Source organism: Anoplopoma fimbria, chromosome 4 (assembly GCF_027596085.1).
Source record: "Anoplopoma fimbria isolate UVic2021 breed Golden Eagle Sablefish chromosome 4, Afim_UVic_2022, whole genome shotgun sequence".
Lineage (NCBI taxonomy): Eukaryota > Metazoa > Chordata > Actinopteri > Perciformes > Anoplopomatidae > Anoplopoma > Anoplopoma fimbria.
In genome coordinates this window covers 15,307,440-15,333,202 of record NC_072452.1, presented here as the reverse complement: position 1 = coordinate 15,333,202, position 25,763 = coordinate 15,307,440, and the positions used below count along the sequence as shown (strand labels likewise).

The 25,763-nt window shown below is 40.7% G+C and overlaps 2 protein-coding genes across 5 annotated transcripts; both read left to right on the top strand.

Moving 5' to 3' along the window:
• Nucleotides 1-1,327: 1,327 nt before the first annotated feature.
• ganabb (glucosidase II alpha subunit b) lies at nucleotides 1,328-14,732 on the top strand. Of its 4 annotated transcripts, none has more exons than XM_054597436.1 (25): nucleotides 1,328-1,368; nucleotides 2,134-2,235; nucleotides 2,356-2,464; nucleotides 2,899-3,026; nucleotides 3,824-4,003; nucleotides 4,167-4,232; nucleotides 6,165-6,222; nucleotides 6,341-6,422; nucleotides 6,596-6,692; nucleotides 6,813-6,993; nucleotides 7,101-7,254; nucleotides 7,699-7,934; nucleotides 8,133-8,259; nucleotides 8,449-8,528; nucleotides 8,932-9,072; nucleotides 9,548-9,644; nucleotides 9,751-9,852; nucleotides 10,389-10,632; nucleotides 10,887-10,951; nucleotides 11,332-11,408; nucleotides 11,595-11,669; nucleotides 11,765-11,878; nucleotides 12,392-12,501; nucleotides 12,698-12,798; nucleotides 13,135-14,732. In XM_054597436.1, the coding sequence occupies exons 1-25, from the start codon at nucleotides 1,349-1,351 to the stop codon at nucleotides 13,242-13,244; spliced, it is 2,856 nt and encodes a 951-aa protein (XP_054453411.1). In that variant the 5' UTR covers nucleotides 1,328-1,348; the 3' UTR covers nucleotides 13,245-14,732. The 4 variants fall into 4 exon arrangements, with proteins under 4 accessions (XP_054453411.1, XP_054453414.1, XP_054453413.1 ...); XM_054597438.1 differs by lacking the exon at nucleotides 1,328-1,368 and adding an exon at nucleotides 1,384-1,624; XM_054597437.1 differs by lacking the exon at nucleotides 1,328-1,368 and adding an exon at nucleotides 1,406-1,478.
• A 1,989-nt stretch (nucleotides 14,733-16,721) lies between these two features.
• si:ch211-114c17.1 (pre-mRNA-processing factor 39) lies at nucleotides 16,722-25,725 on the top strand. The gene is made up of 15 exons (XM_054597505.1): nucleotides 16,722-16,817; nucleotides 18,052-18,302; nucleotides 18,515-18,640; nucleotides 18,749-18,867; nucleotides 19,021-19,188; nucleotides 19,354-19,534; nucleotides 19,649-19,753; nucleotides 20,291-20,417; nucleotides 20,504-20,658; nucleotides 20,795-20,921; nucleotides 21,247-21,518; nucleotides 22,261-22,439; nucleotides 22,545-22,619; nucleotides 22,904-23,075; nucleotides 24,411-25,725. The coding sequence occupies exons 1-15, from the start codon at nucleotides 16,760-16,762 to the stop codon at nucleotides 24,489-24,491; spliced, it is 2,196 nt and encodes a 731-aa protein (XP_054453480.1). The 5' UTR covers nucleotides 16,722-16,759; the 3' UTR covers nucleotides 24,492-25,725.
• The last annotated feature ends 38 nt before the right edge of the window (nucleotides 25,726-25,763 follow it).

The following is a 25,763-nucleotide window of genomic DNA, read 5'->3' as shown; positions in this document are numbered from 1 at the left end:
GACTTGCCTTGCATCTGTTGTTATACGCCCAAAACTGTTGTTTGAACCACTTTACAAAATAAATAATTTGGTCCTAGAATGTGTCTTGAATTGAGCTTCATTGTTATTGCTAAAAGGTTTTTATCCCAGGACACTCTGATGATTGAGGTGATCACCACAAAGTTGTATCATCATGTTTTTTGCATCCTGTAAATCTTTTAAGCCTGTGGTTTCCAACCTTTGTTTGTGATTGCTTAATCACAACAAAGTGCAGGAAAGTGGTTCTTTCTTTATATTTTTGGGAGTTAAAGATATACTTTATTTCACAAGAAAAGAAACAAACATTAGAGAACCATAAACAATCAGCATAGCTTTGTGTAGCACATCTTATTTTTATTTTATTTTAAACTGCAGTAATAATCTTGTGACCCTATTTGTGGCTCCTGACCCCCAGGCTGTAAACAACGTAAAAGGGGTCGGGTAAAATAATGGAAACACCTACATTACAATGCAATATGTTAGCCCTGCCCTTGTTTGTACTTAAGGAAGACAAAATAACACAAAGTATTTTACAACATTATTCAACACGGCAAACTGCAGCCTTGAAAATTACCATAGAGTTGATTCAATGTCTCTCTCTAAGGTTTGTTTCAAAGTGGCCCCCAAACATTTTTGCCTGGGAGCCGTTAAAATAATGTGATTGATGTCTACTTGTAAATGCATACCCAAGGTAAAGGAGTATAGTTTGGTAAATTAAACACATAGTGATTTTGTTTTCTTCTCAAATTGAAGGATGAAAAGGTGAAATAAAAAAAACCTGAACCTTATTTTGTATAATGAAATGAATAATGTTGTCATGCTTCATATATATGCCTTTGGGGATCACCAGAATGGGAGTCACTGCTTTAATAAAGTCAAACCATGTAAAGATTCATAATGTTGGGACTGATTTCAGGACTGTTGAGGTGGATTGCATTAGCCTGCACACGTGTTTCCTGCAGTCATACGTTGCATTGGTTGGAAATCAGTCCAGGATGAGTGTGTGCACGTCAGTGACTGGAGCTTGGAGATGACGTGTCCGTGCATGAGGACTTCACGAGGTTAAGCCCCGCCCCTCTCTTATCCTGAACCCCTAACCCAATTTATAACATCCTCCTTTTATCATCAACCCGATAATAAAAAAACAAAAAAAAAGACAATCACCTTTAAGTACAATTAAACTCAAAGATTTTAATGATATAGTCTAGTTCACATTATGTGTATTAATTTATAGAAAACAAAGGTTTCTCAGCTTTCTGACGCTCTTTGTTGCGGACCGAAAGGGGCGGAGTCACTGAAAGGGGCGGAGTCACGCGGAGGCATATTCAAGATGGCCGCCTTCACTGAAAGGTAAGACAAAGCAGATCCACCGCCATACCGTGAATTTATCGTTTATTTGATTTGTTATCAGCGCGCCAGAGGCCAGATATCACCGCGGCGGGTTCACACTTCGTAGACATGTAAGCAAACGTGCTGTTTTAAAGAAGAAACGGCCGCCAGGGGGGATTAAAACGCGACAGGAAAAGTCTCCATCCCCCCGTTGAATCAGCGCTAGCGGGTTGACAGCTCTGTTAGCCAGGTTAGCACGACGTTCTGAACATAAAAGGTAACTAAGGGCAACGCCGCCGTCAGACACACAGGCGGTAGTCCGTCTGGGGAAAAAACCCGCGTTAAGGTGGTGAAAGCAGTAATCTGTGCCTGTTTACGGTGTCTTTTTTCTCCGCATGCTAGCTGGGTTTAGCCCGCTTTAGCTGCTCCGTTAGCTCACTCTGTCTCCTGGCATCACTTCAAGCGCAGGACATCGTGACGGAAGAGACAGAAATGTGAAGGCCAAGAAAAATAGTCTCCACATGCACGCTCCGGGGTCTAACAGGAAAAACGTGATTTTTTGTTTTTTTGTTTTTTTGTTTTTGGATACTGTTGTTAATAAATGCACGTTTTTGTAGGTGCAGCATTGGTTGAGGACACATTTGACCAGCGCAGAGATCAAAGTCCGTCTGTGTGTCTATAGAAATAACCCCCTGAGTACATGGACCTTTACCAGGGTCCTCTTGGATCAAATGTTAGGAGAGGTGTCCTTATAACCTTCAGGCTCTCTTGTGACTTTCCTTGTAGGATGGCGCCTGTCTTGGTGCTCTGGCTGGCTTTGTCCCTCAGTGGGACTTGGGCTGTGGACAGGGGCAACTTCAAGACATGTGACCAGAGTGCCTTCTGCAAGTGAGTGCAAGTTATACAAAATAATACATTTACTTATTTAAAGTTGCAAGAAGCTCAGATACTGATTTATCTCTGGTGTCCACTCTTGTTATCTCTTTTTTTTTTTTTTTTTGTTAACAGGCGTCAGCGAGCGTTGAAGCCTGGTGAGTCTCCTTATCGGGCCCTGCTGGAGACCATGGAGCTGACCAACACCAGACTCACGCTGCAGCTCATCAATGACAACAATAAGGTAAATCACATATAGAGAAGCAATTCACATTGGGGAAATTATGGCTGCCATAAAGATTAGGCACTTACGGCTTAACTCCAGGTCTTTGTTTGTACTTTAAAGCACTAGAGCCTCGATTTAATTTAAACTGTTCGCTAAAATGATAAATATGGCCGTATCTGTAGCCCGTTAGCGGATCGGAAAATGTTCATGTTATTATGAATACATAAGTTACCAGTTTCCCTTCTTTGTGGTATTAAAACAAAATACCTAATATGGCAAACTTAGTGGAATTCCAAAAAACTGGCCCTTGGCTGAACCCCTTTACCGACCTCTGGATTTGCTGTAGTGTTTATCAGATAATAATGAAATTCCTCTGCATCCTCTTTTGCTTCTCCCTCCTTTCCCTCTGACCCCTCTACCTCTGTCTTACTCTCTTTGCATTTGTCTCTCAGGTGCGTCTGCTGCTTGAGCTCTACCGTCTCCAGGGAAACATGACGAGGGTGAAGATTAACGAGCTGAAGCCGCTGAAGCCTCGCTATGAGGTCCCAGACGTGCTCATCAGGGAGCCGCCTACTGAGCCGTAAGTCTCCCAAGGGTGTTACTGACTGTAGGGGGGCTTGAGGTTTTGATATTACAGAATCAAACTGAAAAAGCAAGATCAACACTTTTACGTGTGCGGTCTTGCCATTTTCAGTTTTTTTTATTTAGCTCAAAATCACAAATTTGTCTTGCGCGATCTATTTGGATCAGAAACTGGCCAAAAAATATATATTACATTTTTTAAAAAAAGAGTGATAATATATACCTTTTTTCACTCATGACATTTGACATGTCACAGTAGAAAAATCAGAAGTATAAATAATATAATTATTGATAGTTGTATTCCAATAAGTTGTTTCAATTTCAGGGTCCGTGTATTCTACATCCTGGCTTACTGGGACACTTGAATAGAACAGAGCCATTGTTAAAGTAATTATTAATACCTGTGCCCATAGGCATGTCTGAATTAACACCTCATGAATAATTAAATATCAAGAATATTTTATTTGAGCGTAAATATTTCAAGGAAACAAAACCATCAGTGTATAACTCGACTGACATTCTTCCAGCAAAACAGGTATCCAGATGAAATACAGCCAGACTTTTCACATAATTGCTTTCTGGCTTTATCTCTCGGAATCTCATTTCAAATGAATTTCCAACCTTGAAGTTTAGTTTTGCTTCACTTGGATTTAGTAAGACATTAATAAGACCCTGCAGAATTTAGATAGACGGTAATTGAGTTCTCCAATTTTTTGGCCACACTTTTGTTTTTCTGAACCAAATTCTCTCTTTAAATTCACCTCTTGTCTCTCTCTCTCTTTCTTGCTCTCTCAGCCTGTCTCTCCTGTCTCAGGACGAGAACGGGGTGGTGCTGTCATTGGGGGCGGAGTCTCAGAGGGTCATCCTCAGCGCCCGGCCCTTCCGGTTGGACATCATGGAAGGGCGAGAAGTGCTGATGTCTCTGAATTCACGTGGCCTGCTGGCCTTTGAGCACCTGAGGATGCGCAAGGACACGTGAGAAAACCACGCATGCATTCACATTAACAAATGCTAGCCCTCTCTTGTAATACACATCCTCACTCAGTGGATGATTTCGATTTTTGTTCCCATGAAATGGTTTGTTTTTTAAGTATTGTCTCTGACTCGTTGTTCTGTCCTCTTCTCCCTATCATCCTAGTTTCTCCTATAAAGTAACTAGCACAGTGGCTAGCGTGTGGGATAATATCAAGAGGGTATTCTCTAGGTAAAGACCCTTAAGATTTGTAAGTGTGTACTCTGTTCCTTGTGCTAATGCTGCCAACGGTGACAAAAATTCTAGGGACTCCCATCACACCAAATACAGTGTTTACCCTCCAATAAATGTGACTGAGCCTGAGAGAGGGGTGTGGCTGAGTGTCTGCATGTTGGTGTTTAATTTGAACCATAATTAAGTGGTTAGTCCAGCCTCCTGTTTAATCCTGCATATTTTTGAAGGATCATTTAAACTAATGAGTAAATTATTCACCTAGGATGTCAATTTTCCCTCTCATTTCATGAAACAAAGAAAAAATCATCCTGATCACCAACCAGTGATTTGACTGTCTTGTCAGAACAGTGTCCACTTAACTGAATCGTCTACGTAGTGTCACTCCAGCAGATCTCACTCTTAACATTGCAGCTGCATGGCTGACTGTGTGTGTTGACCAGTTATTTTGACTGAAAGTAGTTTTTCACGCTTGCTCAGCTCTAGTGAAAGCTAACTGCAATAGATAAAATATAACACTAGTGTCAGCAGGTGTGCACCAGTTTAGAAGAAGCATAAAAGTAGAGCTTTTTTTGTCTTAATACACATGTAGTTTGAGTCCAACTAGATAGTTAATGTCTTATTTACTAGTAATGCAGCCCAGTTCCCAAACCCAAAAGCAACATCTCTCTTTGTGGTTATACTTCAGATTGCATTTCAGTTATGTGTTATGCATTTTTTATAAAAATATTTGAGAAACTTTCTGCATATCTTCTGGTTCAGTTTTGGTTTGGTTTTTCGGCTCAAAACCATAATCTCATTACTGCAGAAAGACATCTTTTGTAGACGCCTTCATCATTGTTGTGATTGTGGTGTATTATGACAGTCCTGCACTGATTTATCCTGTGTGGTTGAAATTTAAGATGTAGGCTAAATTAATGAATAATGTTAGAGGGAAACTGTACATTAACAAATCATCATATTGAGACCAAACTGAAAACTTTGACGTAGTGAACCATCAGCCTTCAGCTTTCTGACAAAAACACAGTTTGAGCCCGAGTACTGATCTAACTTCTCTTAACGTTCACATTGTGGCTGGGTAATAATAATGAAGAATCCACTATTATTACAAATGAAAATCAGTTGACTTAACAGACTTTACTACTGCATATAAAAAAAATAAAAAAAGGTGTCTGTGCAAAGTCTGATACTTGAGTCTGCGTCGGTTTGAATGTTTAGAATAAAAAAAACATCTCTGCTGCATCAATTTCTTTTCTTTTTTTTTTTTTTAACTGTCCATCATGATTCTGTTATTGTCATAGTGTTAAAATGCTTCATTAGTGGATTACTCTACACAGACTCTCCACTCGCTCACCTCTTGCGCAGCTACACAGATTGTGCAACACAAGAGCCTTGTTTTTCTTTTTCCGCTGAAATGTGAATATGGTGTAGCAGGCTTTCAAAATCCATTTTTGCACCACTGCCTCATGCGTGTGCGCTGCTGCAGATCATGCACCTCCACCGCTTTATGTGACTACCAAATGTAGGCGGTCGGTGAAATGCTATGGCCTTGATCACACCATGGTGTACTGGGGAACCGCTGGATACCAGTTGGTTCTGTAAGGAGCCTTATGGGTGTTACAAGCAGCAGCCTCTAGAGATCCTGTCCCATAATGCTTAGCTTGAAATAGCCACAAGGTAGAGAGTTGCTCAGTCCCCTTTGTCATTAAAGTTAAGTCAATCAAGCCCTTGTAAAGTATTTGCTTGTTGTCAAAGTGGAGTCAGGGAGTATTCACCAACCTCCCTTTTTGTATGTCTTTTCCTTTTTATCATATTTTAATTATACCCCCATATATTGTCCCAAGATAGGATGACTTTGCCAAAGTGACACATCTTTATCTCTCCTGTAACCCCCTCCTCACCCCTCCCTCCACACTTTGTTCCATGGAGCAGTCAGGCAGACCCAGAGGGCGAGAAGAAAGAGGACGCTGATCAGGCAAACCAGGCCGAGGTACTACACACTAAAATACATTTTCTTTTACACTTCCTCTTTTTATTTTGAGCGCACCATTTCTATGCTGTTTCTTCTCTTGTAAATGATGTCACTGTTCTTCCTGTTTCCCTCCCAGAAAGCCAAAGAAGAGGAAGAGAAAGTAGAAGACGGGATGTGGGAGGAAACATTTAAATCGCACTCAGACACCAAACCTAATGGTAATCATTTCAGTTTGTTAATTAATTTAGATTAATTACTGTTGCCATAATATCTGCATGTGTATTCGTGAGGGAGCTTAATATTAAATCTGAAATAAGTATTTAGTAAATTCTGATGTTGTTTTAAGCGTTAACTCTCCTCAAACCGAAAATTTGTTTATCTTGCCTCACAGGTCCCTCTGCTATTAGTTTAGACTTTTCATTGCCGGGTGTGGAGCACGTCTACGGCATCCCAGAACACGCAGACACCCTCAGACTGAAAACTACAGAGTGAGTCTCAACAACTGAAGATGGAGTTTGAATTTCCTTTGCTATTGGATGTCACATGCACAGATGTTAGTGATGTCATCTCTGCAGTGGATCAACCCTGAGTGTATTTTTCTGTTTCAGTAATGGAGATCCATATCGCCTCTATAACTTGGATGTGTTCCAGTACGAGCTGTATAACCCCATGGCCCTTTATGGCGCTGTCCCAGTCATGTTGGCCCACAACGCCCAGCGAACCACAGGTATCTTCTGGTTCAATGCTGCTGAGACCTGGGTGGATATCAGCTCCAACACAGCTGGAAAGGTATGTCCCTTTTTTCTTTTTCCTTAGCTCCTGGGACTTGAGCCAGTATTGAATATCTGCTGCACCAAAGCCCAGTGCTTCACTCACTCACTTTTGCCTTTTTCCAGACTGTGTTTGGAAAAATGTTGGATTACGTTCAAGGCTCTAGCGAGACTCCCCAGACAGATGTGCGTTGGATCTCTGAAAGCGGCATTATTGATGTCTTCATCATGCTTGGGCCAACACCCCAAGATGTCTTCTCTCAGTATGCCTCCCTCACAGGTAGGGAGCTTGCTTTTTAGCACGCTTTTATTTCCCATGTTTTCCCAGGACTCAAGAGTGCTTTCTGTGGTTTAGGTTGGGTGCACAAGTTTCCCTTTCAATACATGTTCTGTGTACTAAAGTTAGACACACTGTTTTATCAATTTTACATATTTTTCAATTAGACAAGCACTTAATGATATTTGATTCAAAGATTAAAGAACTTTGGCTCTGAGAATAAAGAGAAACAATTTAATTGTCAGTTGTTATCAAGACTTTTGAAAATCACCTAATTTCTCCCTGTATCCAACAAAGAGAGTAAATATAAAGTTTGATGTTTTCCAACCTGATACCAGTATGGGTGTCTTCATAGCCCAATATAAGATCAACCAACGTTTGACTGACCTCCTCAGTCTCAGTTCCTCTCCTCGCATCTTCTTACCTCCTTCTGCTGTCGTCCATCAGGCACCCAGTCCTTCCCTCCCCTTGCTGCTGTGGGCTACCACCAGTGCCGCTGGAACTACAACGACCAGGAGGACGTGACTTCGGTGGATGCTGGCTTTGACGAGCACGACATCCCCTATGACTACATCTGGCTTGACATTGAGCACACGGACGGCAAGCGCTACTTCACCTGGGATCCACACAAGTTTGCAACACCAAAGGAAATGCTGCAGGGTCTGGTGGACAAGAAACGCAAGGTACATAATACAAATAATCCAAAATCACAGTACTAGCAGGCAATATTAGGATCCACTATTTTGTGGGTTTTCTTGCCAGAAGTTCTCCAGTGTCTATTTTACTTTTTATCTTATGTAACCTGAAATCTCAGTAAAATAACCTGGAGGCACCTTCTTCACAGGACTTACACATAGACTTTCTGCTAATTTTTTTTATAGATGGTGGCCATTGTGGACCCTCATATCAAAGTAGACAGCAACTACAAGATCCACAATGAAATCCGGAGTCGGGGTTTCTATATCAAGAACAAAGATGGTGGAGACTACGAGGGCTGGTGCTGGCCTGGTAAGAGACTGACAACTCTGCATCAGTCACCAGAAAATGTTTGAAAATCAATTGTATATATTCTTCATGAACCAGCTCGTCGCTGACACTCATTGACATTTTAGTGACATGTTGCTCAGTGGGCAGAGATTACTACAATAAATATATTTCTCTCACATTCCTTTCTGTGCTTTGGATGATGTCCTTCAGGTAGTGCCGGCTATCCAGACTTCACTCGTGCAGACATGAGGGACTGGTGGGCCAGCATGTTCGCCTATGATCAGTATGAGGTAAGTCTGAAGGTCGCTCAGCTAAAGACAAACAGTTCACTAATCTGTAACTAAGTGTGCAAGTGAGACACTGAAGATTTAGCATGTTGGATGTTGCTGTGTGCTAGTTCTTTTTTTTTATTAAAAAACTGCAATAATTTAAAGCATGCACGTTGAAAGACATTCAACCTTTTATTTAACTGGAAAATGTATTTTTCTGCAAAGCCCAGTGTCATTAACGTAGTCTCACCTGGGAGCTGCCATCTACAACCCCAGTTTCCCAGTCGTCAACTGATTCTAAAATATTAAGCATCTGAAAGGATTATTCATAAGTAATTTCTGCTCTCATAAAATGGCACTTTCCCAAATAATATAGCTTGTCTGGCCTCAAGACTTAATTCCACAATCTCTGTCCACTCTCCAGGGCTCCATGGAGAACCTGTATACGTGGAACGACATGAATGAGCCATCAGTCTTCAACGGGCCGGAGGTGACCATGCACAAGGATGCGATGCACGGAGCCTGGGAGCACCGTGACATTCACAACTTGTATGGCTTCTATGTGGTGAGTGCACACAATCAGTCTGTGGCTTAAGGTTAAAGACGGAACCTTTTTGTCTTATATATTTCTTAAAATGTCCTCCTGGTTATGTCTTTCAGTCTGGTTGAGCGTTCATGCATGAATGTAACTACTGTCACTTGGGCCACTGTAGTTGATTTTTTTTTTTTGCAGAACATTACTTCTGAAATTTGGCTGTACCACAAAGAAACAAGTAGAACACAGTGAACACAAATCAATGTTTTAGTAAAATAAAATGACCCCTAGTGATTAGACTTGGGACTTTGGACAGATGAAGATACATCACTTTTCCTTGATGCTATGCTACCATTTTCCAGGAGTGGGATTGAAATCTAGGTCATAATGATTCTAAATAATCTTATTGACATGATGTTACTGTCATAGTTCACAAATGGCTTTGAAAGAAAACCAAATTGCTGTGGGTATACATAGCCCTGATTATCATGTATTCAACCTGCAGCAAATGGCCACAGCCGAGGGTCTGATCCAGAGGTCAGGGGGAGTTGAGCGACCGTTTGTCCTGACCAGAGCCTTCTTTGCTGGCTCACAGCGCTACGGTAAGCCCTTAACTCATTTTACTTCTCCTTCTTCCTACTAGAAATATTTCATGTCAGCCTATTCTAGCACAGGGCCTTAACTGTTGAAGTGTGTTTGCGTCTGTAGGTGCTGTGTGGACAGGAGATAATGCTGCTGAGTGGGAACACCTTAAGATCTCTATCCCCATGTGTCTGAGCCTGGGCCTGGTTGGAATCTCTTTCTGTGGTGGTGAGTTTGTCCCTGTGGTGTTAAATAACCCTGACTTGAAAACAATATTCAGAGAACTGCTGAGACTTTTGAAGCAATATTTAAATAACCAGTTCTTATCAGTACCCTCAAAAATCAGCTGCCATTTGAGGATTGAGGATTGTGATGCCAAAAGATGGAAATGCATTCAATCAGTATTCTGAAAATAATTAGACTCGACTCTTCCAACAGTGTTTGTTAATGTTGTCATGGAAACGTGCATTGATAAACTGCATGAGTTGTTTCCATGGTGACAGCACAGGTTCCCTGGGTAATCTGGCTTCAGTTATATATAGAAGATATGTTGGCTGTTTGTATGAAGCTCATGATCGGATCAGGTGTTTTTATGTCATTGCACCTGCATTAAATAAAGTTGATTTATTTAAGAACGCACATTAATTCCCCTCCGGTTCCACCCATTGGCTCTAAAAATAGAAGATGGAGGTGGCACTTTTTATTCATTTCATCCTCTGAGCAGCCTAGATCTGACACTAACACTGACCCCATCTGTCTCACAGCTGACGTCGGTGGTTTCTTCAAGACTCCGAGCACTGAGCTGCTGGTGCGTTGGTACCAGACCGGCGCGTACCAGCCGTTCTTCAGGGCCCACGCCCACCTGGACACCCCCCGCCGAGAGCCCTGGCTGTTTGGTCCGGAAAACACGGCACTGATCCGTGAAGCCGTGCGCCAGCGCTACACCCTGCTGCCCTACTGGTACCAGCAGTTCTACCACGCACACCGCACTGGACAACCCATCATGAGGTGAGGACAGGGCAGGAAACATTTAATGTTTGTTTCATCTTTCCTGCACAAAATCATCACCAGCCGTTGTGCATTATTTGCCTAATACAAAGGAAGGGAAGTTTAAACAAAATATGTTCCCTAATCTGATTTACAATTTTTTGCATACTATCCCAATGCACAGAAATACTTAATATTGTTGGTTTGAATCCACTGCAGATTTTTTAGTAATTTCCTTTTGCTGCAGATGAAAATATATTTAATCTCTCTTTCAGACCACTGTGGGTGGAGTATCCTCAGGATCCTGCTACGTTCGCTCTGGATGACGAGTTCTTGATCGGTAAGAAAATAAAATAAAGCAAAACTTTAATAATAAAAGCATATTACTTTAAGTGTGCCTAAAGTGAGCCATGGGGCTTCCCTTTTTATAGTTTTACCAGAACTTTAATTTTGTCCTCAAGAGATTTTTTTTTTTATCTGGACAAAGTTGCCTCCAACTATTTATAGTTTTAATTAAAGAATCTCTGGAGCACATACTGTACTGTAGTTATTTTTGGGACAATGATGGTGTGTTGTGGGTATGGCTCTCTTCTGTTAAGCCTGGGAACAGCCGAGTTACAAGAAGACAAACTATATTGAAAACTTGAAATCAATTACAGTAAGACAGCCGTGGTTCAAAGCGATTATCCGATCCACTGACGTTACTTGACTCCCCTGCAGGGAGAGACCTGTTGGTGCACCCAGTCACTGAGGAAGGAGCCAGGGGAGTCACCGCCTACCTGCCTGGCAAAGACGAGGTAATTAGAAGAAACATGGAAGCTTTAACACATTTCACAATGACTGTATCTTTCTTGTGTGTTCAGACTGAAGCTCAGTGTTACAATTCAATGGCTCTTTCAAGAAAAGGTATTTTTATAGGACATGACTGCTGATTCAGGTGTCGTTGTTGATGAAGAAACCTTGTCTTAACTTGTGTTCCTCAGGTTTGGTTTGACGTCCACACCTTCCAAAAGCACAACGGGGCCCAGAACCTTTACATCCCTGTCACCATGAGTTCTGTATGTCACACAATTAACATTTCGAGGCTCATCATTTATTAGTTAGTATTTTCTTTCCTCTTGTATTAATATGGATCCTTGTGTCTTCTTTTCAGATCCCCGTGTTCCAGCGTGGCGGCTCCATTATTCCCAGGAAGATTCGAGTTCGCAGGTCCTCCTCCTGCATGATGCACGACCCCTACACCTTATATGTGGCTCTTAACCCCCAGGTAACTAAAATGGTCATACCATACATTTGGAAATTAACACAGTTCCCATTCTAAATCATCACCACATAGAGAGGACTCTCAGAAAAAGGGATGGGGGGAGAGAGGTAGGGATAAAAATAAATAGATAAAAACACCTTATAGAAACACATGCTAGTTTTCACAATTAACAATTCAATTAGTACAGCACCATATCACTTTGGTAATCTAAAATAAGTCATAGAAGCCCATCTGTTTTAAATATGTCTGTCTTACATGGAGTTTTGCTGTAATTTCTTTCCGTTGTGTACGTTGTCATTAATCTGTCTTGCCGTTGACGTAGAGTTGGAGGAAGTGGTTTGAGCCAAGAGAGTTATTTTTTGCTTGAAACAAAGGGTCCTTTCTCTTTTCCATAGCTTCTTCAGGGATTGCTCCTTTACTATAAAACTATTGATGTATTTGTAAATGATTGTCCATCTGCTTCTATTTTGACATGTTGCATTGTCCTACTTGGTGTTTTACCCGTTTCTTTGACAGAGAACTGCAGAGGGTGAGCTCTACATAGATGATGGCCACACCTTCAACTATGAGAAGAAGGAGTTCATCCACAGAAAGCTTTCCTTCGCCAAAAACATCCTCTCTTCTGTGTGAGTGATCAGTGTTCTCCTGTAAATCTGTAAATCTACCCTCAAATTGGCTCTTTTAGATATTTCAATACGGATCAGATCTTTATTGTATCACAGACATAACACTGTAAAAACATTTATGATTTGTTTTATAAGGTTTACTTAATCATTTCTGTGTTGTACGAATATTAAGTCCATGTCTCTGCTCGGTTCACAGGAACCTGGCTCCAGATGCCCAGTTTTCCACCGGCTCCTGGGTTGAACGCATTATCATACTGGGAGCCAGTAAGCCCAGCAAGGTTACCCTCAAGACTGCTGGTGAGTGCAATACACAGCATTGAAAAACTAAACTTTGGGTGCACTTGAACAGAGAGGTTTTGAGAATTTAAAGTGTTAAAGTCTGTTAGAAATGTCTGTGAACTGGTTTGCTGCAGTACGCACTGTAGAACTGATTAAATTACGCTGAGTGTGACTGAGTGTTATTGTGTTTTACTTTGGGTGCTGTTTCCTAGAGATGTTTTTTCTCCACCAGTAGTTTTGCACCCTCAGGATTACAAAGTTCTTATCATCCCGTTTTTTTAAAGGTGATCTGTTTGGCAATATGAGACCATAATGAGATTCACGTAACCTTTTCTCTCTCTTTGTGTTTTGCAGATGGTCAGGAGAGCCAGCTAGAGTTTGACTTTGACGCCTCCATGTCGGTATTGACGCTTCGCAAGCCCGGAATGAACGTGGGGTTAGACTGGAACGTGATGCTTCAGTAACCATGGAGACATGAGGAGGCACAAGAGGAGAAACTGACTGAAATGGACTGAACAGTAGAGAGAGAGAGAGAGAGAGGAAACACAAGGCACCGATGCACAAGACTAACCTCAGCAAGACAACAGGATAGCCATCATGGAAAATACAGGACATAAACGCACACACACACACACACACAACGCATTAAATACACATAGATTTCATTCCTACACACACACACACACACACACACACACACACACACACACACACACACACACACACACACACACACACACACACGCACAACAATGTAGACCTGTCAGTTGTACTGAGCCACTTAACATCGCTGCCATGTCCCTCTTGTGTTCAATCTCAATCACACTGTAATACCTAACAACAAAAGAAGTTAGTACTAGATAGATGATTATGTTTGTTACATTTACAATTAGATAACAATTGAGAATAAAAATCATGTAATTGTAATGAATCCTTTAGGAAAAGAAAGAAAATATTCAGGCACACTTTTTATTTTATTTTTTATTATCCACTTTGTTGTCCATCCAGTCTGCCTCAGAAGAAAGATTACTGTTTGCTATTTAAAATGAAGGTTCACATTCAAAGCACATGCTCCACCTGCTGGTGATTCCCTCTATCTGTTTCTGACTTTATGCTCTTAAAAAACTCATTCCAGCCCTCTCCTAAATGAAGCACTTCAATCAGCTCAGAGCTCGACCTTCTGTACTCCTGCCACATTTCATATATTTTGGAGAGGACTTGCAGTATTTTTCCCCAAACATTGGAGGAAATAATCATCTTTCTCACGAATCCTGACCCGTAAATTCTTGTCAAGTCTCTCCCTGAGCTTGTCAGTGATGAAATTTTGTGCATGAAAATGATTATTATCATCGCTTCAACGTGGAAGTGATCGGGTTGTTAAACTGCTACACGCAGAGATTTTCAGTGGTTGGGAATTCCTTCAGGGGAGTGAACCACTGATGTTTGCGGATCATCCTGTTAACGTGCTTTTTTTCTTTTATTGAGTTATTTTCCAAGCTTTGTTTACTAGATTATTTTTAATGCACTTGAGGAAGAGTGAGAACTTTAAAAGTTGTTTAGATTTTCATGTGTTTCTAGATGTCGGGATCGTCCAATGTGTCATTTGGATCTTAATGAATGGTTAAAATGTAATCCTTGAAAGGTGTTTCACTAGCAGATGTTCATTTAAAAACTTTTGATTTAAACAACAAATCAATCCTAAATGCACACAGAGCACTCATAAATATTCAAATGACTCTGGAGACCCTGGATTGTCAAATCATTGGACCTTTTAGGGGTTTTGTTATGAGTTTGTCTCCTTGATTGTTTTAATGATCATTAATGTACATGTTGCTGCAATTTTGTTGGTGATGGCTTGAATTGGTGGAAATGGAAGTGAAGTAACAGACTAAAATTTGTAAGATGTACTCTAAAAGACCAAGTGAAAATAAAGTTGACCAAATGTATAAGAAGTCCCTGTTTCTTCTTCTCGCCTAACTACATTTCTGTAATTTCAGAGTCAGAATCAGTTTTTTTGCCAAGTAGGTTCTCGCATACAGGGAATTTAATTTGGTGTATTGGTGCATTGATCAGGAAATGATAAAGAAAAAATCAAATTATATTAATGAATACTATTTTAAAATTTAAATGTATAAACAATGTTATTGTTGAAAACAGAGCTAAGCAAGAATGTGCAACAATATTTTTAAGGGGATGTGCGAAGGTTCATAGTATTTATAATATATAATACATTTTAAATTTAAGTTTTTTTTTTTTAAAAGGACTGGATTGTATTCATATTTGTTTAGGTCTATTTTGCAAATTTATTTTAAAGCAGGTTTAGTTTCAGAGATCGATTTTGGACATTGTCGATGTGCAGATGTAAGGCCTACAGTATGTTGGGAAAATCAAACCAAAAAGATTCATTTTTCACTTTTCCTGAGCATGAAACAATAAAACAAGACACCCACCACACACTAATGTTAGCCAGCTTTGCTGATATTAAATTAATTGGTGGAAAGGTCAATATAAAGTCCATAATGTGATCATCAAGAATGGATGTTGGGGGCGATCATCGATAAGAAACTGCCAAATTTTGTTTAACTGTCCTCTAACAACAAACCTAATCTGTCGAAGCGCAGAGTAATTATTACTTCATTAGGCACATTTAACTGCAGTGAAGGAGTTTTTGGTGTGTCCTGCTAAAATTGAATTAAATCATTTCTAAGATTCCAAAAACTATAAATACTGGGTCTGGTTAAATAAGTACGTTATACATCGTAGAGTAATTTAAAAACACTGATCTCTATGTACAGTAGGAGTGCATTTTCTAGACATTTGAAAATGTGAAATCTCAGGTAACAGTTAATGAAGTGAAGTCTTTGACTAGCGGAGAATGTAAATTATTTTAAACTTAATCAGGCAGTGTCTGGGATTAATAGATCAGTTGATCTCCTTAAGAACGAGTTTCCAGCACACTGCCAGTCAGACATGGCTGCACTGACTGAGGGAGGTTTCACAGACTAACACACACACAAGGTGCCATTTTATCAGGACATATTTGTATCGCTAAACACAAGGCCTTCTTAAACATTGGCTGTATTACTGTGCGCCCATAGTTTGTTAATTGCCGAAATCTGAAAATAGTTTTTAAGGGATTTAAGTCATTTTTTCACTTTTGCCTTTTATCTAGCAAACAAGAGGAAAACAGATAATACACAATTAGACATGGACAATGTCCAATTGTCAAATTATTTGTATGACAAATTATGTTTTAAAACCTGCCTTATTGTTGGAATCAGAAATGGTGTATACACACATATAACTTTTATAAACTGAAGAGCACCTAAGTACCTATAAGTACACACTTGTGTAGGTAGGAGTACTTAGGTAGTAACATGTCAGGTTGACTAAATAATAGGAATCTACATTTGTGTTTTAATAATATGTAAGAACAAAATAACTAAGAAAGTACTTTTCATTTTGAATACATCTTTTACAAATGTATTACTACATCCACAATATAATAACAAGGGGTTGTTGTTGATTATTTATTGATCATGTTTAAAGTATTACAATACATTATACATATTCTGTATATAGAATATCAAACATTACAAAAGAGAGGGAAAAAAAGTAAAGCAGTCAACATCAACTGTAAAAGGGAGAAGTAACTATAACATACAGTACCAGTCAAAAGTTTGGACACACCTTCTCATTCAATGGTTTTTCTTTATTTTTTATTTTTTCTACATTGTAGATTAATATTGAAGACATCCAAACTATGAAGGAACACATATGGAATTATGTGGTAAACAAACAAATGCTCAACAAACCAGAATATGTTTTATATTTTACATTCTTCAAAGCAGTTGAATGAGAAGGTGTGTCCAAACTTTTCACTGGTACTGTATAACATGCAACTCTTTTTCTGGGCTGCTGATTTATTTTCGTCAGAATCTTGTCGCGGGTGAGTGACGTCACTGAGACGTTTCCTATCATGGCGGCGGAAGGCTATGAGGAGATGAGCGGCAACGGGGAGCTCGAGGAGACCTCAGGTAGTTAGATCCATATTAATGAATGTACCACTCACCGGTTTGTCGTTTCACACATATTAACGAGCTTTGGTTTCATCTGCAGGTGTTTTTAATAAAGGTCCGATGGGACTGGAGCCTTGTTGACAAGCATGACACGCTAGGCTAGGCTAACGTGGTTTCAAGTAACTACACACACAGCACGAGACAGCACTGTGGCTCTGCTCTCCTGCTTTAACCCTCTTATCACCGAGGGTTTCAGGAGTGGTTTGCCTTCACTAATCAGTTATTAGTTGAGTTATGTCCACAGCACACCAAAGGACCCAGAGTGAGTCCTGTAGTGTAGTCAGACCCGTGTGAACTGTGTGTTACTGAATGAAACCCACATCTGCAGGTGTAACAGGAATAAAACCAGGAAATTACTTCTTGTGATTGTTTTGTTGAGTGTTTTTTGTCTTGCCTGGTAGTTTAGCTGCATGACTAGTTTGACTGGTCAATGTAATATTGTTATATTTAGTTTTAATAAAAGCATTTAGACCCTACCCTTTTTTGTATTAATCTTCTATCTGCTTATTTTTTCTAATTGGTTCATTAATAGTTTGTATTAATTGATGGATGTGCTTGTGGGGTTTTTCACATTTTGTTCAATTGTTGGATCACCTGTTGGCCTTTTTTTTTCTTTCTTTTTTTTTTACACGAAACTAACCAGGAAGCAGAGGAAAGTTCATGAACCACATTACATTTATTTGACCAGTGTCTTTTTATTATGGGGGTTTAATTGCATATTTCTGTTAATATATATTTTTTCACAATAAGTGTCTTCAACCTCCATTTAAAATAAATAAATAATATAATAAAAAAGCTAGATGTCAGAAGCACTCGAGAGTCTGCGTTTCAGTTGCCACCACACATTTGAGAGGCATGGATAGGAAATGTGTAGCAGGGTTAAAGGTGTTTTATCGTGCAGTGAGAAAACACAGCTTTACAGCAAACTAACTTAACTTAGTTCATTTATCGTTGAGTGAAAATAGCTGTAGCTATTTCGTAAAATGGCTTGCTGTGATTGTGTCTCTGTTAGAAATAACTTTGGTAGGTAGGGATTACAGCCAAAGGGCCAAATTCAGCACCATAGCTTAATAAAATATAGTTATTGTAAAAAAGTAGTGGCGTACAAGATGGGTTCACCTGTAAAAAATCCCTTCAATCATGTAAATAAAGATTGATTGACTCTTTACCCTCTGATCTACTCCTTCTTCAGCCATGGAGGCCTCTGAGGTTGCTGCATCGCCTCCGGCTGAAATGGCAGAGATGTCAGAAGAGAACGGCAGTCCTGTCGTGGCCCCTGAGGCCCCCGTAGCTCCTGACCCTGTTACCTTCTCAATGCCCCCACCTGCCGAAGAAGAGGAGGGAGAATTTCCCCCAGACTTTGAGCGCCTGTGGAAAGCCGCCCACGACAATCCTCAAGACTTCACCAGCTGGACTGACCTGCTGCAGTATTGCGAGCAAGAGGTGTGTGTTTGTTGTTTTGATGTGAGAGACAGAGGAGAATCAACAGGGTTCAGATAAAAAAAATGTAGAAAACTATCATATTGTCCGTCAGTAAATATGTGTTTAAAATATTGACCTCTAGTGTCCCAATGAAACCACAAAACATGTTTGGTCTGAAGCCTTGCTGGAGCCCCAAGTGACATTTGGACTTCAATTTTCTCTCATATGTCCAGAGTCACATCACAGCGTCACGCAGAGCTCTAGAGGCTTTCCTCATTCGTTACCCACTCTGCTACGGCTACTGGAAGAAATTTGCAGATCTGGAGCGCCGTGCTGGGTACAACAACAAAGCAGAGGAGGTAAAACTGGAGAGAGGGTTTACAGTTCTGTGCTCGTTCTTTCCCACACCATTATGAATATTTTCAGTTTATTTAGAACGTGTTTTTCACTGGTTTCGATGTTGTCAGGTGTGTGTTCAGGGCCTCAAGGCAATCCCTCTGAGTGTGGATTTGTGGATCCACTACATCAATCTGCTGCTGGGAACACTGGACATGAATCTCCCCGAGTCGCCTACGCGGATTCGCAGGTACTCTCATTTAAGACTAATGTTTTGTTGTTGTGTTTTATGCTGTTTGACGTGCACAAATAAGAAATGAATGAGAAAATATCAGTAAAAAGCAAATGAGTTGCTGTTTGTTAAAGCTGTAGTCTTAATTGTTTTCCATACCTCAATCCTCAGTGTGTTTGAGGAAGCGGTTGTGGCAGCAGGTCTGGACTTCCACTCAGACAGGCTTTGGGATCTTTATGTCGAGTGGGAAAAGGAGCAGGGGAACATGAAGAAAGCAGCAGGCGTCCTAGACAGAGTCCTCAAAGTCCCCACCCAGCTCTACAACACCCACTATGACAAGTAAGACCACACACACATGAGCCACGTGTACTATAGTGTAGTGTACAACATACTATTGTGATTATTTTAATTTTTTTCTCTTACTTGAACACATCCTCTCTCTTTCTCCCCTTTTCACTCTTTTCCCCTCTGATTAATATCTTTTTGCCTCCTGCCCTCCGCCAGGTTCAAAGAACACCTGAACAGCCAGGAGCCTAAAGAGGTGCTTTCCTCGGAGGAGTATGAGGAGCTGAGGACGTTCTGCCGTCAGAGTCAGAAGGCGGAGCGTGCCGAACAAGCTCAGGAGGATGAGGAGGAGCGGCCGCCAGGGGAGGAAGAGCCCGCCACACCTGAGGGCACAGACTCAGTGAGTAACATGTGACTGCCTTACACTCAGGTTGAAAGTTTCAAAGGTGTATACTAGTGAGACATAACTCAAAGACATGGTCAAATAGATGATATTTTTTCTTTCTGTGTTTAGGAGGAATTGATGCAGAAGATTAGGGAACAAGTGCTGGTTCGCAGGGACAAAGTGTACCAGGACAACGAGGGAGAAGTCCGCAAGAGATGGCACTATGAAGACGCTGTGAGTTTTTCTTTGCTCTCTTTCTTCTCCGCTCTCTTCATGAATTATTTCTTCTATCTTTTGGGAAGTTTCCTCCCTCACTATTTTTTGGAAACTCAAAACCAAGGTTTGACAACAAACATATTTTCCAGACAGTTATCAGTTTTCTACGTTTGATGCCTGAGTTTTAGTTTCATTAGAAAACTGTAATTTATTGATACCTTACTTTGAGAAGTAACAACACTTTTTTCTACAAAAGCCTTCTTCATTTGGTAAGAGAGGCCAAACTCAAATGTTAGATACTTTGTGCTATGGAAACATTTTAATGGGTTTCAAAAACATATTCAAGTTTAATATCCAGCTCTTTCTGAAAACTGAATCCTGAAATGCTCACAGATAAATAGTATTAGTGTATTTTTATTCATTTTTTAACTGTTTGCAGTTTTACAGCAAAATATTTAGAATTTTGGTAAATATTCTATTGCCCTATTTATTTATATTTCTTGAACTGTTTACACAATTTCATCACTTGCTGATTTCTTTTCCTCCGGCCTGTAGATCAAACGTCCTTACTTCCATGTCAAGCCACTGGATCGCCTCCAGCTGCGGGCCTGGCACTCCTACCTGGACTGGGAGATCGCTCAGCTGAACAAGGACACCAGAGACCCACAAGAACCCCAACAAGGTCGGCTGTCACCTGTCTCAGCGGGTCTACAAATCTGTGTTAACAACCGAAAGGGTCCTCAATTTTAACGCCCTTTCTCCTTCTAGATCCGGACCAGGCAGCCACAGAGGAGTCGGAGGTCACAGCCCAGCCTCAGGAACAATCAGAGGATGCAGAGGTTGCCCATGACGACTACAGGGTTCGCATCCTCTTTGAGCGTTGCCTGATCGCATGCGCTCTGTATGAGGAGTTCTGGATCAGGGTGAGGAAGAAAAGTGTGTTTGTGTGTGAGTCAGATTTAGTGAAAGAACACACAAAAGGGCATACACTGGCGAAACAATGTGTTTGAACATATACACGAGATCTCCGTGTAACATGTTCTCGTATGTGTCGTTCAGTACAATCAGTACCTGGAGTCGCAGAGTTTGGACGAGGCGCGGGCTATTTTCAAACGAGCCTGTGAGGTCCACCTGGCGTACAAACCCAACATCCACATGCAGTGGGCCACCTTTGAGGAGAGGCACGGTACGACAAAACATGAACACACTGTCCAAACAAACTGTTCAAACACAGCTTTATTCTTTTTTTTTTTATTTAATGTTAAATGTCTACGTCGGCCTTAACGTTTCCAGTATGCAGGTCTATTCATTTAAAGATACTTTGTGATGTTATCAATGAAAGATTCAGTGAATGTCGGTCAAGGTAAAACGTAAAAGTAAAGGAACTGTAATAAGACATGTGTGAAAGCGACCAATGGGGTCAAACGGACAAACTTTTGCAACACTTTAGCAAAATTAATCTGCATTGTTTATCACCACACTCATGAAAACTCCCTCATCTTTTCCATCAGGTGACTTAACTGAAGCCCGGCGAATACTGGAGGCTCTGGAGAAAACGCTACCCGGGTTAGCGGTGGTCCGTCTTCGCAGGGCAGCGTTGGAGAGGCGAGCGGGCCAGCTGGACCAATCGGAGGCCTTGCTGCGGGAGGCGGTGGATGAATCCAAAGAGAAGCCCACGTTGCACGCTTTTTATTCCATCAAGCTGGCTCGTCTGCTGCTGAAGCTGGGCAGGAACCCCAGCAGAGCCCGCAGAGTTTTACAGGAGGCGCTGGAGATAAGCCCGGTGAGAAAACTAGCACCCACAAACATTTCATCCAATAACTCCGGCTTTTTGTCAATCTTCTCTCAGCTGTTCAATCTAAAAGTTAAAGAAAGTCAATGTTTAACATAAAGCTTATTGATGAAAGGTTTTTAACAGTCTGACTTGACATCACTAAACATCTTCTGATAACTGAACATGTAATTTGATAATGTAAAAAAGAAAATACGCTCTCCCATATGATTGAACGGACGTTTCATGTGATTTTATTATTATTCCTACATTGCACACTAAACATAACATTTCAGAGAATGAGTACCTTCATGCCCGAACCTTCAGGAGTCAAAAGCCAAAACTTAGTACCTAAAGGAACGGCATGTAACATTTACGGGGATCTATTGGCAGAAATGGAATATAATATTGTTTTCTTTGGTTTATAATCACCTGAAATTAAGAATTGTTGTGTTTTTTTGTTTTCTTCATATGAGCTGTTTATATCTGCATAAGGAGACAACTGCCATGTTTCTACAGTAGCCCAGAACGGACAAACCAAACACTGGCCCTGGATAAGGCCTTTAGTTTTTGTGCCGACCACCTTAGTTCTCCTAAACGCTCGGCACACAGGGGAAGTTTCAGTTGGTTGGATTAGAGCATCGAGCAGTGAGGTTGCAGATTGCAACTGACTGAAACTTCCCCTGATTGACCTACACACTGCACCTCTTTTAAGTAATTCTAGTTTTTAGTCTTACTCTCTGTGATCTCTCAGGATAACGATAAGCTGCACCTGAACCTGTTGGAGCTGGAGGTCTCGGGGGACCCCTCAGCGGAGGCGGTGCAGGAGTGTGTGACGAGAGCCCTGGCAGCTCCGCTCGCCCCACACACCAAGATCCTCTTCTCACAGAGAGGCCTGCAGTTTGCAGAGGACTACAGCAACTCTATCCAGAGGTCAGAGTTCGACACAAGTCTTCTGTAAACCCTGATGGTACCAAACAAATCATTTGTCCTCTTGGACCTGATTGTAGTTCTTCATTGTCTCTTTGTCCTCTGCAGTGTGCTGTCGGTCTATGAGGAGCATCAGAAGCTGCTGAAGGAGCTCGGTGGAACGAAGAGAGGAGCAGAGAACGGGTAAGTTTCAGTCAAATTCAAAACATTTAACTAGCAGTTTCAGCTGGTCATGTTTAACATAAAATATCACATTGTGAGAGTGTCATGAATTGTATTTTGTTTGTTCCTTTTGTTTCATGTTTGACTGGTTTTAGGTTTGCGAATTGTCAAATCTGTCCTTTTCAAATTCTTAATCCACAATGTTTTTGTTATTTTAACCAAGAAATCACACAAGTTTCTTTTTTTGGCTGCGTTAATAAGATCTGCATTGAGAATCATGAGTAATCTTTTTTTTTTTTTTTTAGGGATGAGGACTCGGAGAAGCTGAGCAAAAGTGACGACGGCTCAGCTGTTGCCGTGTCTGCACAAGTCACACCTACCATGCCGCATGTCCCCATCACCACCCCTCCTCCTCCTGTGATGGGCGCCGATGCCAACTCCCAGGCCGGCTACGGGGGATACGGCAGCTGGTACCAGGTAAGATTGAGTTTATAACACAGACGGCTGATTTGTGGATGTAACAACTATTAGGGTAAATCTGTAAATGAACAAAAAATTTGGCTTGAAAAAGGGACAAGTGAAGGGAAATCTGTGAAGGAACAAAATATGGGTTGACTGACCTAAAGAGAGTTGTTTTTATTGTATTACTGTGGGTTTAATTGAGGTGCAGAAAAAACCAAAGCCCATAAATACTGAATATAAATAATGCATCTAAAAATAGTGTAACTACGGCTGAAATTGTTCATTGTTATTCTGCCACAAGAGTTCGTACCAAAACCAAACGAACAGCCCACAACACCCCAGTTCTTCAATCTGCATTGGCTGCCAGTAAGCCACACAATTTATTTTAAAGTCTAATTACTTATTTTTAAATCTCTACTCTCTAAATATATGACTGACATGCTCGAAGCAGTGTAACCCTTCCAGACTTCTTAGATCACTGGGGAGTGGACTGCTAGTGGTGCCGAGGGCAAAGTTTAAACGAAGAGAAGGTAGCTTTTGGTCCAACGGCCTGCTGGTCTGAGGAATACCCCAACCATTGCAGTTTCTAAATCCAGGCTTGAAAACCTTGAAACACAGACTCGTAGGGTAAAGGTGCTGTTAGAGGTGTTACTAACTTTTTCTATGGTCAATATTTGTTTTTTCACTTGCCAGACCAGAAATACACTTCCCTAAGTCTAAGTTTTACACTTTTTGTTTTATAACAAAGACCATATTTCATTGTCATATTTAATATTTATTTAAGTAAATCAATCTAGAGTTTTGCCCACATCCTTTAACACCACCCAATTAATAGCACTTCAGTTCCAAATCGCATACTTTTTTCTCTTAACTACATACTGTAGCTGCCTTCACAAAGTACATACTGTTGCATGCAATAGGCATACAATTGGGACATACTACTTTGTCATAACATTGCACGTTGCACATTGACCCTCTTGCTCATATATCTGCTGTGCAGTGGATTGTGGGTAAGAATAGCCAGACTTGCATTAATTAAATGCAACCAGATGCAGTAGGACATCCTGGTATTTTTGGAATACTGCATTTGACATACTATGTTCGTCACATGCTAAATCTTTTTCTGGCATACTGAATAGTATAGTAGCACAGTTTGTCTTTACTCTCCGACAATTTTTTCGAGGGTACCCAATAGGTGCTTCACTTGTGCAACTCAAAAGAGATGAGAAGGAAGTGAGATGTCTCACTCCTGAGCTACACAATCATCAGCTCTGGAAAAAACAATTGGCATTTTCCTTTCCCCGGACAAGCGGGCGATCCTTATTGTTGTTTGTTGTGATTGTTTTCCAGCAACCGCAGTACGGCAGCTACGGCAGTTACGGCTACCAGAACACCTGGAACTACAACCAAGGCTACTATCCTCCCAGCTAAAGGGGGGCGACAGTGACTGTGACACCAAAAAGCCACAGTAAATGGTTTTGACCCAGGATGACTCTCAGCCGAACAAACTGAACCAACCAGTCCTGCCGGTCCACCTGCTAAAAATAATATCCCAGCATCCTCTCCTCCCCGTCCTTCCTCTGGGTTACCTCACTGTCCTGGATGTGATTAAATAAGGGTCAGGATTTGAGCTCTTTTAGCATGTAGTGTCATTTCAGTGTTGAGTCTTGAGTGACAGTTGGAAAGACGATGAGAGGAAACTACTCCTATTCTCAGTGCATCAGTGTCTCTCCATTTTAATCAGAACTATTTTTGTATTTGTTTGCAAGCCCTGCGCTCCTGTTTTAAACTCATCCAGTTTATCCAACTTCACAGGTGATGTATGATTGACATTTTGTACCATTCCAGAGTAGGATATTTGTTGTTTTTTCTAATGTATATAAAGGTGTTTTATAGTGTCACAACAGAACTGTTTGTGTCATGTGTCTGTTTACTTGTACTTCCATAATGAGGGTGAAGACTCAACCGTCGCACTACTTAAATGTGAAACAAAAAAACTTTGCTTCTCATATCTACAGCAGCTTTTCCAAAAAGGTGGGAAAGAGTATTCTGAACATCAGCGCTCGTGTCATGTCAGTGGAAATTTTAAGAGTTACATAGCCAGCAGGTTTGAGGCTGTAATCTTCATCTCAATCGCCTGAAAACGAAGGAAAGAACAGGCTCTACTCGTTAGCTTTTATATTAAAGTAGGTCAAGTACTCTGCTGATGAAGAAATGTATATATATTTTTGTCCATTAGTTTGATAATATGACTATTAAAGTAAAGACTGTATCATCTGAAACCTGCTTGCTGAATACATCTATAGGCCTTTATAAAAGAAGACATTTTCACTTGTCATAGCAGGAAAAGTTCATTTGTTACTACGACAGCTCTATTCAATTCAAGTGTCCCCAATGCTTGTTGGTCTTTGGCCTATTCTAGTTCTGCATGGTTCAATTAAACGCCTGAAACTAACCATGTCACAAAACGCTGGGAGAAGTCATTTATGACAAGATTTCAGTTCAATATGTTCGCTGCGAAACATCACAACCTTGTTCAGTTTATTTCACTTATCTGAAGTTGTATGTGGAGATGACATCTGTTTAAAGTTAAAGATGATATCGATTTCTTATCGTCAACAAATCCCATGAAAAGACTACAAAACAATGTGTTTATCTGTCTCTCTTTAGCCCACAATAAAAGTGCAACAATGGGTTTAAGTT